Source organism: Alternaria alternata (assembly GCF_001642055.1).
Source record: "Alternaria alternata strain SRC1lrK2f unplaced genomic scaffold CC77scaffold_23, whole genome shotgun sequence".
Lineage (NCBI taxonomy): Eukaryota > Fungi > Ascomycota > Dothideomycetes > Pleosporales > Pleosporaceae > Alternaria > Alternaria alternata.
Window position 1 is genome coordinate 16,904 of NW_017306212.1, and position 13,602 is coordinate 30,505.

General features: G+C 52.5%; 6 protein-coding genes across 6 annotated transcripts; 1 reads left to right on the forward strand and 5 right to left on the reverse strand.

Moving 5' to 3' along the window:
* Positions 1-519: 519 nt before the first annotated feature.
* CC77DRAFT_404246 (cinnamyl alcohol dehydrogenase) lies at positions 520-2,130 on the reverse strand. The gene has a single exon (XM_018531577.1). The coding sequence runs from the start codon at positions 1,727-1,729 to the stop codon at positions 674-676; it is 1,056 nt and encodes a 351-aa protein (XP_018381292.1). The 5' UTR covers positions 1,730-2,130; the 3' UTR covers positions 520-673.
* Positions 2,131-2,530: 400 nt separating this feature from the next.
* CC77DRAFT_1065442 (hypothetical protein) lies at positions 2,531-2,962 on the reverse strand (the record flags this gene model as incomplete). The annotated part of the gene is made up of 1 exon (XM_018528812.1): positions 2,531-2,962. The coding sequence occupies one exon, from the start codon at positions 2,960-2,962 to the stop codon at positions 2,531-2,533; it is 432 nt and encodes a 143-aa protein (XP_018381293.1).
* A 1,417-nt stretch (positions 2,963-4,379) lies between these two features.
* Positions 4,380-6,650, reverse strand: CC77DRAFT_404198 (general substrate transporter). Its single transcript, XM_018531576.1, has 2 exons — positions 6,216-6,650; positions 4,380-6,168 (listed from the first exon to the last, which is right to left on the reverse strand). Exons 1-2 carry the CDS (start codon positions 6,311-6,313, stop codon positions 4,653-4,655), a joined length of 1,614 nt encoding a protein of 537 aa, XP_018381294.1. The 5' UTR covers positions 6,314-6,650; the 3' UTR covers positions 4,380-4,652.
* A 2,009-nt stretch (positions 6,651-8,659) lies between these two features.
* On the forward strand, positions 8,660-9,682 carry CC77DRAFT_404482 (dUTP diphosphatase). The gene is made up of 3 exons (XM_018531581.1): positions 8,660-9,176; positions 9,266-9,596; positions 9,658-9,682. Exons 1-2 carry the CDS (start codon positions 8,762-8,764, stop codon positions 9,562-9,564), a joined length of 714 nt encoding a protein of 237 aa, XP_018381295.1. The 5' UTR covers positions 8,660-8,761; the 3' UTR covers positions 9,565-9,596; positions 9,658-9,682.
* On the reverse strand, positions 9,594-11,420 carry CC77DRAFT_1024304 (Ribokinase-like protein). Its single transcript, XM_018525846.1, has 6 exons — positions 11,311-11,420; positions 11,253-11,263; positions 11,123-11,202; positions 10,860-11,072; positions 10,697-10,814; positions 9,594-10,639 (listed from the first exon to the last, which is right to left on the reverse strand). Exons 3-6 carry the CDS (start codon positions 11,184-11,186, stop codon positions 9,739-9,741), a joined length of 1,296 nt encoding a protein of 431 aa, XP_018381296.1. The 5' UTR covers positions 11,187-11,202; positions 11,253-11,263; positions 11,311-11,420; the 3' UTR covers positions 9,594-9,738.
* Positions 11,421-11,686: 266 nt separating this feature from the next.
* Positions 11,687-13,576, reverse strand: CC77DRAFT_1034420 (proliferating cell nuclear antigen; the record flags this gene model as incomplete). The annotated part of the gene is made up of 6 exons (XM_018526870.1): positions 11,687-11,704; positions 11,753-12,042; positions 12,107-12,536; positions 12,587-12,627; positions 13,258-13,435; positions 13,496-13,576. The coding sequence occupies 6 exons, from the start codon at positions 13,574-13,576 to the stop codon at positions 11,687-11,689; spliced, it is 1,038 nt and encodes a 345-aa protein (XP_018381297.1).
* Positions 13,577-13,602: the final 26 nt, after the last annotated feature.

Here is a 13,602-nt window from a genome sequence, read left to right on the forward strand (position 1 = left end):
CGCTGGTAGAACACAGGATGGAGTTTCTCGAAGGTCGAGCAAGCGCGGGTCAACAAAAAGATGATGATAATGTAAATCTTGGTCTTGAAAGGCGCTTCCTCTAGATTCGGAAATTGAACGCTACAACAAGAACGTAGCAGTGGCTCCTGTGTTCTGTAGGTACGCTCCAGGCTTCCAAGGAAGAACACGAAGAAGAGCGATGCGAGACGATGAAATGAAAGACGAAAGGAGTGGACACTGAGGCGGCCACAGGCCCCACGGTGAAGAAGAAAAGCAGCATGAAAACAGGTCTCGAAGGCGACTATATGCTCGCAAAAGCGAACAAGGCGCTGATTGGTTGGATGTAGGCCTCAAAATTAGCGTGAATATTGCGCCTATCACTGCCCTCCTTAAATGTCGCCGTAACCCGAAATGTGGTGTTCGAAACCTGGATATCAGTCTTTCGGTGCAACCAACAACTTAGTGACCAGATCTGATCATGATTGGACATTAGTTCCTCGTCTAGTGCAAGCAGATTCTTGTCGACAAGGATCGCTCTGTCATACTGCGCCGGGATCAACACGGGTAGCAAACATCGTGATGTGGGGAAGATGATCGAGGAGACAAGTACTCGAATTGTTCTATACTACAAAATCTACATCTACTGGGTATCGTCTAATTCATTCATAAACTCCTAGTTCTTGAGCACGTAACGGTACCTGGGAAGGCCCTTCTCAAAGTCGACAATGACGTCGTTGGCCTCGGACATGGGCCTGACTTGGACCCAAGCCTTCAGGTTGGTCTTCTTGGCCAACTCCAACATGTCGCGGATGTGTTGCCTGGTGCCGATCAAGCTACCAGCGATCTTCAAGTTCTTGAAGATGAGGCCCATGGGGGAGAAAGAGGGCAATGGGTCGTCAGGAGCACCGAGCTGAACGAAAGTGCCGTTGACGTCAAGGAGGTTGAGGTACTGGTCCAGAGGGAAACCACCAGAGATGGTGGAGATGATGATGTCCAGGCCGGCGGCGTTCTTGGTCATCCATTCGGGGTCCTCGCCAGTGGCGATGAACTTATCAGCGCCGAGCTCCATAGCATCGGCCTTCTTGCTTGAAGAACGGGAGATGGCAACGACCTCGTCGCATCCGAGAGCCTTCGCGAAAAGGAGGGCGAAGTGACCGAGACCACCAATACCGACAACACCGACGCGCTTTCCTGGGCCGGCACCGTAGGAGACGAGGGGGTTGTAGACGGTGACACCACCGCACATGAGAGGAGCGGCGTACTCTGAAGGCAGACCCTCAGGAATGGGAATGGCGAAAGAAGCAGGTCCACGCCAGTTCTTTGCGTAACCACCCATGGCCTTGTCGCCAGACTTGTACTTGCCGTTGTAGGTCATGACGAAGTTGTTGCAGTTGCTCTCCTGCTTAGTCTTGCAGGGCCTGCAGCTCTCGCAGCAGTCGCTCTGAGCACCAACACCAACGCGGTCACCGACCTTGAGGTCCTTGACATCGTCTCCTACACGGGTGATCTTTCCGATGATCTCGTGACCGACGACAAGAGGGTAGTCCGAGGGGCCCCAGCCGGAGCGGAGAGTGTGAATGTCAGAGCCGCAGACACCGCAGTGGCTGATCTCCATCTCGATGTCGGTGGACTCGAAGTTCTTGGGGGTGTAGTCACCCCATTGCATGTTTCCGTCGGCGGCAGAGGGGTCGTGAGCGACCCATCCCTTGAAGTCTGGTGATGAAGACATGGTTGTTTGGAGATGTTTTTGAGTAGGTGATGAATGTAGTGATGTGAGAGAGAGGTACAATTGTTTGGTGAGATGCAAACTCCCTACTTGTCCAGCTGTAGTCTTATACTTATACGCATTTTCTAGAAGTTTTCCAGCATTTGTAATATGTCAAGAGACGGTATGAGGTTACCGTATCACTATCCTAGTGTTTTGCTCTTTTGCCGATCTACGCCGTTGGTATCGGACCCACTTTGACGACGTTTTTGAGCCTCAAGCGGTGCGTGCACAACATATCCGTTAAACCCGCACTCACCGGTCCGATAAGGGTATGGGTCTGAGGCGACAAGTCTGCAAAACTCTCGGACGAGGCTCGCGGTGAAGACGTCAATCTGGGGCGAGTCCTAGAATGTGTATCATCGATCTGCCGGGACACGTGGAAACCCGATTAAGGAAGGCGTTTGCGCGACACTAATCTAGTTCCCGTTGACGTGTCGGGAATTGGAATCGATTCGAATCTTTCCAGGCTTCTAGGCCAGTCGCGTTGTTATGACAACTCTTCCTTTTTTCGAGACGAAATCTTCTACGGCGGGCGGCGTGCTGAATATCAACCCGCTCTTCGGCATAAGTCTTTGTCATGCCATTGCCGCAAGCTTTCAGCACTCGGCATTCTTGATCAATACCAGAGGTATATTGAAGATCAACATATGATCGGAGATTACATCATAACAGGTTAGCATGCTGGCAGCAACCAAGAGAACCGGGCAATCTGAGGATGATAAGATGTCACTCTTTCAATCAGCGTTGAGGAAGCCTCTTGATTTATCGTCTCAGTAGTTTTTCTTTTATCCACGCAAGGATCTTCTTGAGCACATATACCGCTTCTTCATATTCTTGCCACCGAAGGTCCACCTCTGTCCTCTTGTCTTCGAGCGGCTCGCTTCCTGGCAATGAAAGCCTTGCGTCGTATGATTGCGTGCCATCATCCAGTATGACTCTGATGGTACGTTCTTCTCCGACATGTTCGCAAAGAGCGTTCCAGGTCGGTTTTGTAACTTTCTCAAACAAAAGAGTGAGTTTGTCGTCTTTGTATCGGCAGGTGACTGGTAGCTTGAGGAAGAATCGTGGGGTGCGGGATCTCAATTCCAGGGGTAGTACACGTTCGCCGAAACCGTATGCGGAGCCGTATAATGCCTCGTTCAGGGCATCGAACGTGCTTAATCTCATGGAGGCTGTCAGCATTTGCGGAGACATGGAAAAAAGCCTAGCAAGTCCTTGTATTGAAGAAGAGACTGTGTGTTGTGAGGGAGTAGTGAATGATCTCGAGACTGAGCGTGTTGCTTGCGCGCGAATAAGTCTGGAGCTGCGCAGTGGCCACCCTGTCTATGCACCCATGGGGTGAGTGTCCTCTTGCCTCACCGACTTTCTGGAATCACCCAAACCATGATTGCTCACAGAAGGACACCCGTTTCAAAAGGCGTGGCGGCATATCATTGGAGGATGGCGTTTCATGTGGAAGCACGATAGTTTCTTGCGGAAGACAAACTGAAAACGTCAAACACAATCATGAGCAAGAGCTATGTTGCGACAAGCTTTGGAAGGTCACCGTTGTAAACTGTGAAGGCTTTCGAAAGTTCGGGTCGGAAAGACCGAGGCGGAGGTGACGCTTGGTCTCTTGGCACGCGTCACGTACCAAATCCCGGTGCAGAAGACCCTCTACCACCATATACAGAATCATGTCATACCTTCGAGCAAATCTCGAACTATGGAGTACAGAATTGAAGTAACGATATAAACTATCGTTTCTTTGCATTGACATTCTCTTGACTTGTAGAGTATGTTTGCCGGACTGTGTTCAGAATATTGACGCGTTACGCGTCAATTTTCCACTCTCCAAAACCGGCCGCCTCTCTCCGGACACAGACTGAGATTTTCACGAATAGCCACTTGGCAACGACATCACGATAATCGCATCCACAAGCAAATTTTCGTTCCTGATTACTGAGCTTGTCATTTACAGCTATGGTTACATCATCCGCAGGCGTTCTCGGCCAGGCGGCCTCCCTGCTTTGACTTTCTGTACATGGTTTTCACGCCTGATCTCAACCCAGCGACCCAAACGAGGGCGTAATATCGCTACGGTCGGCCCTACACAACCAGTATCACTTCCTGTTTGGAAAAAGCATCTTGTATGGAAGCCCAGCACAGTCGGACCGTTGCAAATCGTCGTGATAGATCATATGATGTGGATTTCGGGGTGAATAGCTTGACAAGCCCACGCGCAGCTGGGGACGTTACTTATCACCGTTTGCCCCGAATGATATCGCAAACGTCGAGAAGATGGAGCGGCAAAATCCTTCGCAGATTGGAAGCAAGACAGTCGCTGATGTTAAGCTGATATAAAGACTTGTGACGTGCGGCAATTTCTTCCATCACACAACATCCATATGTCCACCACTTAGGTCGACTGCAAATTGAATACATGACCAGACGTTGTCTGTTACGATGCCAATCAAGGTTGCGGGTGGCTATATCCGAGTCAGCCGCTACGATGGCGCTACCCGCGACGCTAGAGTTGGGGTAAACCTGGGGAAACACGATGGCGTTGCGGAAGATGACCGGTTGGCCTCTGGCGGTTGGGCATCGATCGTTGGGATCAAGACGCGGGAAGCGATCGCCTGAGTGGCGGGATCTAGACTAGTAGTTACCGATTATCCTTCCGTCAGAGAGAATTGGAAGTGGATTGGAAAGTAAATGAGGGTAAGAGCACGAGGAAAGCAATTATGGACGTGGATGAAGTGATACAGATCATAATTCATGGACGATGGATATATACAGTGCGCAGCGCTATCATGCGAAACTCAAACCGCCAGTTGCGTATTTACAGGGGTAGTAGCGACTCTCATTAGTCTTCGTGAATTCAATGCGTCTCGGTGGTAGACGCTTAAACAGTGTGCTTCTCAGGGTATTCATTGTAGGTGGCGCTCCTCTTGCGAGAAGCATCGGCCTCGATCTCGGTAAGGCTAGCACGGCGGTTGTCGGCGTGCATGTCCTGGACATCTTGGAAAGAGAGGGAAGGAACGAAGCCAGGGGACTTCCAGGCCTGGGAGCACTTGCCGTAGAGCTCGTCGACTTGCTCGAGAGAAAGTCCCTTGGTCTCGTAGATCATGGCCCAGACGAAGAAGATGCAAATAAAGCAGCATCCTCCCCAGACGAAGAAGACCTTAGCACCCATGTTGGCGTTGCCGGGACCGTCATTGACCATGTATGGGGTAGCGTATCCAATGGCAAAGTTGAGCAACCAGTTGGATGCTGTAGTCATAGAGAGAGACTTGGCTCGGACCTTGAGAGGGAAGATCTCACCAGTGACGACCCAGGCAACGGGTCCCCATGAGCAGGCGAAGAAGAAAATGTAGATGCAGACGAATGCGATCAAAGCCTTCTGTGCAGACTGGTTATCAACGCCAGCAACGGTACCGGTAATGGCAACGATGAATTGGCAGACAGCCATACCGATGGCACCGAAAAGGAGAAGGTTGCGGCGACCCCACTTCTCGACGAGGTAAAGACCAGGGAAGGTTGAGGCAACGTTGACGCAAGAGGTAATCATACTGACGACGAAGGGGTTGCTGATTCCGGAGTTCTGGAAGAAGGAAGTTCCGTAGTAGAAGATGAAGTTGACACCAGTGAGCTGTTGGAGGGACTGGAGAGCACAACCAGTGAAGAGACGCTTTCCCAGGTTGCCGCGGAAGCAGTCGAGGTAGGTGGCCTTGCCAAGAGACAGTTCGTATTCATGGTTGGCAGTGATCTCAGCCAACTCCTCAACGAGAGCGGGATCCTCGACATTAAGGCGGCGAAGGGTGGAAAGAGACTTAGCAGCCTTCTCTGGGTGACCCTTCTTGATGAACCAGCGGGGAGTCTCGGGAAGCCAGATGCAACCAAGGAAGAGAATGATAGCCCAGGCGAATTGAACAGCGATGGGAATACGGTACGAGCCGGTATCGTCCCTGTCCTTGGTGGAGTTATTGACGATAGCAGCAAGCAACAGACCGATGGTGATAGCAAGCTGGTAGCAACCGACGATGGTACCACGAATCCACTTGGGTGCAGTCTCGGATTGGTACAAGGGAATAGTGGCACTGATCATACCAACACCGTAACCAGCGAAGAAACGTCCAGCAACGAACATGGGGATAGCGGTAGCAGCAGTCTGGAGGATGACACCGACACAGAAGACGATGTTGCTGACAACAAGACCGAGACGGCGACCAAGGAAATCGGCAGTGGGTGCGGCAGTCAGAGCACCGAAGAAGGTACCAGCAGAGAGGATAGAGACGATCAACGAGGTTTGTTCGGCGGTGACATCGGGGAGACCGTCGGTACGGTTTTTGAAGCCAGTGCTGAAAAGCTCTCGCCAGTGCTTCATTCCTAGGATACCACCAATGGTACCAGTATCATAACTGTAAAAGTTAGCATAGTCCTTTGGTAAGAGATAGAACTTGCATACCCGAACAGAACACCACCGAAGGCAACAAACAAGCCGACCAGGATGGCGGGCGCTGTCGAGCCAGCTACGCCCTGAGGCTTCTTCAACATCAGACCCATGATTGGCAACGATCTAATATGTAAAAGCGATGGAGAAGGAAGACTCAAGTCTAGAGAGTAGAATACTCGGATGAGGATGTCTGCTACTTCACGGCGGGCTGACCATCTTTAAGTACATTTGGGGATGTGTTTCCACGAGCCTGGGGATCTCCATGGGCAGCCGCCTAGTCTGGAGACTGGAAGCATGGAGTGAGCGCGCTAGTCCCGCGGCTGGCCAACAAGCTAGTAAGAATAGGTCCGAAGGTGCTGGGGAAGCTTAGTGTGTGGTCTTAGCCAGGATAGTGCTGGACCTAGAGCAGACGAGATGGGGACCACTCGTACGTCGTAGGACTGTGATTATCAAAGCGCTCAAATCATCGTGAGCCAATTTTGGCCAGATTGGCAAACTAGGAAGCCGAGATTCAACTAGCGCAAGGCTGTTCAGCGATTCCATGCCCGTGTTACTGGAACACGATGGTGAGTATTGTCAGTTTCCCAGAGACGACGTGCCAGACGCGGCTGGTCTTCTGACACGCGCGCTCAACAGTGATACGCAATTCGCGTGCTGGGGCGAAGATGTGGCGTGTGGGCAGTCTGCTGATAGGGCACTAGGCCAGTAGCGCTGCGTTTAGCAAACGCGACCTGTCAAGTCGGGTTCGTTTATGTCGTGAACCACTGACCTCATACCGGGGATAATGCATTCATGTGCAGACAGCCACCGTCTATCGCTACTGCTTGATAGACATGACTGTGGAGCAATGTGTAGGATCGAGATGCGGGCTTGCTGTTCGTCATCCCTCGATCATCAAACGATCACAACGCATCGCTCTTCAACGAGCGTCTGCGGTGTGTGAGTGTCTGGCCGTTGCAATTACCGATGGGCTCCCCAAGCTCAGACAAGCCTTTTCGTGGACGATAGCTTAGACAGACGGCATCGAGCTGTATGCAGTATAGTCGTGGAAGGATTCTGGAATATCGCTGCTTTGGTGCTCGGTATTGCTGACATTGGCCGACGAGCTGATACCAGCCAGCGGTCTGTGAGAAACGGAGCGCTCATCGGAGAGGTGGGGAAAGGGTAGCGTGGCAGGATTTTGCTTCTGGGCCGCGCCAAAGTCGCATAGGAACGACAGGGTAAACGGGGTACATTAGTTCCCATAGCACTCCGTGAGGCTCAACAAGCATGCTTGATCACGCTAGCGTGATCTCGGCCAACCATATGAGCCGGTTACAGTAGCCTCGAACCATGCACCCAGCGCTTGGTCGAACTATCGGGAGGATTTTCTTAAACTAACCAGTGCCGGACTGACGATGCGGTGATGATTAGCTGCACAATGCATCTGGAGGCGAAAATCTCGTACTCTGTATGCACGGAGTCTGTCAGCCACTCCGCTCAACAATCGGGGTCCATTCAATACCCTAAGGTTCCAAGGTTGAAGCAGGGCACGGCTGGTCATGTGGACTGGAGCCAGGTCAAGGTCACCCCGAAATACCTGGAGACTGTGTCTGACCAGTAGCGCTGTATGGGGCACTGGTAATGTCGGAGCCGCCGCCTCCTCCCGGCAATCTTCCCCATGGAGCAGCAGTTTCAAGATGATCACGAGACTCAATTATTAGCAGTCTCGTGATGTGCACGGCCGTGATGAAGGGGAGTTTGCAGACATGACGAGTCGGAGCCAAAGTCGCAGGTCATGTCAAGCTCCCAAGATCGCTGTTCAAGCTCCGAGGCCAAGGCAGCTTGGCGAAGTCACGGTGTCGCCGTGTGATTGACCAACACTTCGCCCGACAGTGTCGGATCGGAGTGTCTGACTCGCAAGCCGTCACTCTAGTTGTGGACGGACGTCTTCACACCCTGCCATAGTGTGCTCAGTCGATCTGGTCGCATCTCCTCAACCAAGAATTGTAAATCTGCAAGCCCCTGGGCACCTCCACATAACCATGTGAGACATGACGACAACGTCTGGGATTCATCGATGCCGTTGTGTTCAATGCGGGGGATCGACGTTAGCCACCTCTCCCCTTGGCACAGTCCTCCCACGAGTGGCTGTGAGGTCACGAGGGACACGACATCAGCTGAAATGCATTGCGCACGCAGCACCAAAAGGTACCATGGGAATACTTCGCTCGCTTGCAAAGAAGATGACGAGTTCTGCTCCGACGCGCATATTCAAGGCGCGCAACGTCTGGGCTTCGACTAGCACTCTCCTTCGCGGGGTGGCAGCAATGACGATGGCCGACGGAGCAACGTTGACTCCCGTCGCATGGTAGCCAGATGGTTGCGAAATGGTGCATCGAGGTACTGCCACAGAATGAACAAGAGACAAGAGGCAAGAGACGTGGAAAGTGGAAAGCAGTCCTCGCCAACCAGCCAATGAAAGCGCATGTCAACGCGTCGTCTGTTCCCCACCGAACGCGTCTTTCACCACCTTCACCGCCCCTCCAAACAACCTCAGATTGACGTCCAGGAAGAAAATGTCAGAAACCCCCGTTCCAGTCCACGAGCCGCCATCTCTGCCCTCATCACCCCTCCCAAAGCGAACAAAAGTCATTGACCCCACACCTCTCTCCCACGCCTCCACTCTACCACGAGGAACAGATTCGGGCGCCGCAACACCCACACCCTTGGCGGCTACACATCTCCCCAGCCACGACAACATGGCAGCACTACAACCCTCAGCGCCTATCGCCGCACCCTCATCAGCTGGAGCAGCAGCGGCAGAACAACAATTGCAAGTCCAATTGCTGAGCCCAAATGCCAAGGCGCCGACCAAGGGAAGCGCATTTGCTGCTGGACATGACTTGTACAGTGCAGAGGACACTATGATTCCTGCACGGGGAAGGGCTCTAGTAAAGACTGATATTAAGATCTCGGTGCCGGACGGGACATGTACGTGTTCCTATATTCAAACATCCACTCTCCAGTCTCGCAGTTTGTGGGCAATCTAGAAGCACGATGCTGATTGATCTCTTGTACAGACGGCAGAGTAGCACCTCGCTCCGGCCTTGCCTACAAACACGGCATTGATACCATGGCCGGCGTTATCGACGCAGACTACCGCGGCCCCGTTGGTGTCATCCTCGCCAATCTCTCAGAGACAGACTTTCCTGTCAAGATTGGTGACCGAATCGCCCAACTTATAGTCGAGCGGGTTGTCATGCCCGACGTAGTTGTGGTCGATCAACTAGAGGATACAGTGAGGGGTGCTGGAGGCTTCGGCAGCACAGGTGGCTTTGGTGCGGCTGCTGCTGCAGCAACAGATGGTACCAAGGCTTAGGTCTGCATATGTCTATGATCTAGGGCATGCTGGTGAGCCACCGTGCTGATCGTGGCAAGAAGATGGATGCTTTGTTATCTAACTTGGTTCCAGTCTCTATTTGATCATCGAATCAAGGAGCGACCGATAGTTCGGCCAACGAAGCTTAACGCGAAACGGCTATGCAATCAAATATCATGAACTCTCGTCCTCCCTGACAGCTTTGCCCTGATTGCCTTCCTGTAGTACCTGCATCGCACCACCGTCCTTCGTTCCAACACCCAAATGCAGCACATTCAACTCGTCAGGCGTCCTCTCGCCAACATGGTCAGGCACACTTTCGCCCTCGTACACTGTCCGTGGTCTGAACCTTTCAAGATCCGGCGGATCCAACATCTCCTTCACGTACCGCGGCACTGTGACTTCACTAGCATTCATGAGCGCCAAATGACGCTTCTTGCTAATCTCTTCATCCGCCTCGTCCCCTTCACCACGGCCCTCTTTTGCAGCGCGAGCATCATATGCAGCCATCTTCTCCTGGCAGACCGACGTTGTGCGCGTGAGTATGGCTTGCATAGACGCGAGAACTTTCTGGCAGGCTTTCGCCAAAGGAAGTTCCTCAGCCGACACATGGTCGGGTGACCGCCAGCTTGATTTCGCATGAAGATTGAACTCAGGCGTAGAAGCAGCGTGTACAGCTTCAATCAGACGGGGAATTGTCAGCGCTGCGAACATGTCTCCTGTCCCTGAGAAGAAGAGAGGTAGTTGCGGGGTGTCGATGCGGAAGAGACGCGGTTTGTAGTCCGAGGTTGCGGTGGAGCCAATGATGGTAAGGTTTTCGACATCGTTGAGGTCGATCTGCGGCGCTTGGGGTTGTGAACCTGGTTGGGATGTTGCTGAATCGAGATGCTGAGGATCCGAGGGAGTATTCGTGCCTGTGCCAGCCTTTGACACTGGTCTCGAGGGTATAGTCTGGTTGTCGCGCGTCAAGCGAAGGGACGTGATGATTACGTGAGGGACCTGGTAGGTCTTGTGAAGGACTTGGATCGCAGCGGCAAGGGACTTGAGATCGGTGATGGGCGTATCAGACAGTAACCTATGCTCTATCAACAACTGCCACGCTTGGTTCCGCAAGACTTCGGGATTTACTTACTCGGCCTCGAATTGGTTCGGGAGAATGAGATCTGCTTCGCGCAACAGCCCCTTGTACTCTGGCACCTCATCTTCTGGAATATACAACTTGCCATTGTCGCCCATGACAGGATCGAGCACTATCTTGGTTAGTCTTGTACCTGTCACCTCGCGCAGTCACTCACCCCAGAAGAAACTGCCAGGCTTCGTGCCAGCATTGAGCTTGATATCCCTGCCGATCGTCCCTATTGCTTGCACGGCCTCGGCGCTGGGCATGTATCCTGTCAGGAGTACATCGAAGTTGGTGAGGTTTGATTGACGTAGTCCTTCATAAAGGTCGAGGATTTCGGTCGCGGATGTTTTGGTGCCTTTGATTTGCTTGTATGCCGTGTGATTGCCTGAGTTGTTAGCCATGCGCCCGTCCAAGAAGGATGCCGGGTGCACCTACTATAATGCACAGTGTTGATTGCGGATACGTCGCAACCTAGCGATTGCATGACAAGAGTGGCCATTTTATTCCCGACATAGCTCAGCTCAATGTCAGTGAGTTGCATATATCGCGACGGCACGCGACTCACCCATGGACTACCTGTCGCATGTTAGCTACAAGACACGCCTTCCGCCTGTGAGTCTTACATGACTGGCAATCGCAAGTACGCGCGTGTCCGGTATTAACGTGTCGGAGGCCATGTTTACACCAGAGAGAGAAATTAGCAGGTAGAGGAGGTGGAATGCAGGTACAAAAGTGCACGCGGGGTATGTTGTTGATTTACTATGTTGATCTTCCTTATCTGAAATTCCACGCGGTATGACGTGAAGCGTTGGTGGGGCAGTGACTTTCCTTTTGTGCCTAGGGCGCGGAACACCACGCGGGACCGCCTACTCGCCAATGTCGCACACCAGAATCATGAACCTAACAGACGCTCGATGCATATCAAAGCCATTGCGCCGCAAATCCCCCACATCTATCCTGAAAACATGCCGCTCGTGTGTCAATGAAATCATGATGCGTTTACTCTTCGTCGCCAATCTGTCCAAATTAGCCATGGCACTGTAACAGTGAGAAGTGGGTTCTTACCTTGGGTGCGAGGTAGAACCTCAGGTAGCTCTGATCCTGGAGAGCGTACTCGACCAGCAGAGGCACCTCACTGGAAAGGCAAAGTTTGACTGAGTCAGACAGGCCACTGGCCTTGCAGAAGTTGGTCAGGTACTTGAGCGAGAAGGTAAGAGAGACGGGCTCGTTCATCTCAATCAGGACAGCCTCAGACTCCTTTTCGAGGCTAGGGTCTTGCTTGAGGATGACGGAACCCGAACCAATGTCGCCAGAGCATGCAAACTTGACGCCCTCCTTGGTGCACTCGATTGAAACTAGATAGACATTAGCTCGCACTTCGACTTCCGGCCACGCCGTCGCAAATGTCAAAAGACGTACCCGACTCGGACAATGCACCCAAATCTCTGCAAATGCGCTGGAACTCAGCAGCAGGCAGGGTGATTGTGGCCGCGTAGTCCGTCTCTGGAATACCCAGGTGCTCCTGGTCGATGTCCATGAGCTTAATGTCATATTCGCTGATTCTGGCTGCGCTCTTGGTCTCGAAGACCAGGTTGACAACATCTGGCGCATCCTCGGCCTTGATGGTGAGAATATCGTCGCTTCCAGCAGCACGAAGCACTTTTGTGAGGGATCCCAGATTGATACCGAGGGCGATGTTGCGGTCGCAGCGGAAGGGCGAAAAGGCTTCGGACTTGAGCATCATAGAGACGAGGGCGACGTGGGAGTTGTCCATGGCTTGGAGCGCGATACCCGAGTCATTGCAATCGAAGTTGCAGTCCTGCACGAGGTCCTTGATAGCGTCGACGACCTGTTCATCGTTAGAACAGCTTTCGGCGAGCTTTGTTTGCGCGAGTGTACCTTCTTTAGGACGTTGGCCTGGTTTAAGCGTGCCTCAAGCACTGTACATGGTTAGTTTCGTTCGCTACACATGGCAGGAAATACACACTTTTGAATGTGGAGGAAGATTAAGTGAGTACGATGGCGCTAAAGGGGGTATACGAAGCGTGGTTGTGCAAGAGACAATTGCGGTGGAGGCAACAATCAATGGAGGGGAACGCGAAAGTGGTTGGCAAACGCGTCGGCCACGCGCTAAATCAGCACAGGGCATAAAGTGCCGCCAAGACCTTACATTGTGTGCCTGAGTGGTGCCGGATGCAGCAGGAGAAGTCACGGTTTGATAGGTGCGTAATACTTTGTTCATAGACGTAAAAGCTGTCTTCTCTTTGGCTGGGCTTCTGACACCCTTGCCTTTGCGCATAGTAGCGATTGCCCACTTTCTGGCTTATGGCAGAGAGCGTCTTCTCCGGTGATATCGGAGTATCCCAGAGCTTGTGAACTTCGAAGGCTAGTGCTCTTCCATGTTGTCAAGACCACAGCATCTGTGGTTACCACATGTCCGAATTCTAATGGTCAACTCAAGTTGCAGTATGCAGCTCCATGATTTCACGCCCTGACCAAGCCATAGAACAACGTCCAAGTAAGCACGAATCCCATCAACCCTCCAAACACATCTCCCAACCACAAGTCACCCAGTGGCCGATAGAAGTATGCGCCTGGCTTGCCATCTGTCTTGAGCGCAAAGAGCAGCACCGACACCACTAGCGAGCCCAGCAGATAGAATATGAAGCCTGCATACGACTCGAGGCCTAATGTGCCGGCGGCGACACCGAAGAGCGATGCAGTGAGACTGCGGATGTTGGAGACAACCTATAGCACGAACGAGTTAGTGGACAGCGCAAGACTGGTGTGGCTTGGACAAAGGCGTACCTGGGTATTGTGCTGGACGCTGGTGCCGACGATTGGGTCGATGGCAAGTTGTCGCTCCTGGTCCAGAGCTGATGCCGCCATTGTGTATCTAGTGTTGTGTGTTGTGC

Coding starts and splice junctions, on each gene's coding strand:
- CC77DRAFT_404246 (XM_018531577.1), bottom strand. CDS start 1,729: ATGTCTTCATCACCAGACTTCAAGGGATGGGTCGCTCACGACCCCTCT.
- CC77DRAFT_404198 (XM_018531576.1), bottom strand. CDS start 6,313: ATGGGTCTGATGTTGAAGAAGCCTCAGGGCGTAGCTGGCTCGACAGCG. Junction 6,169..6,215: donor TTCGGTGGTGTTCTGTTCGG/GTATGCAAGTTC, acceptor TAACTTTTACAG/TTATGATACTGGTACCATTG.
- CC77DRAFT_404482 (XM_018531581.1), top strand. CDS start 8,762: ATGTCAGAAACCCCCGTTCCAGTCCACGAGCCGCCATCTCTGCCCTCA. Junction 9,177..9,265: donor CTCGGTGCCGGACGGGACAT/GTACGTGTTCCT, acceptor TCTCTTGTACAG/ACGGCAGAGTAGCACCTCGC.
- CC77DRAFT_1024304 (XM_018525846.1), bottom strand. CDS start 11,186: ATGGCCACTCTTGTCATGCAATCGCTAGGTTGCGACGTATCCGCAATC. Junction 11,073..11,122: donor AATCAACACTGTGCATTATA/GTAGGTGCACCC, acceptor CTAACAACTCAG/GCAATCACACGGCATACAAG. Junction 10,640..10,696: donor CCGAACCAATTCGAGGCCGA/GTAAGTAAATCC, acceptor GATAGAGCATAG/GTTACTGTCTGATACGCCCA.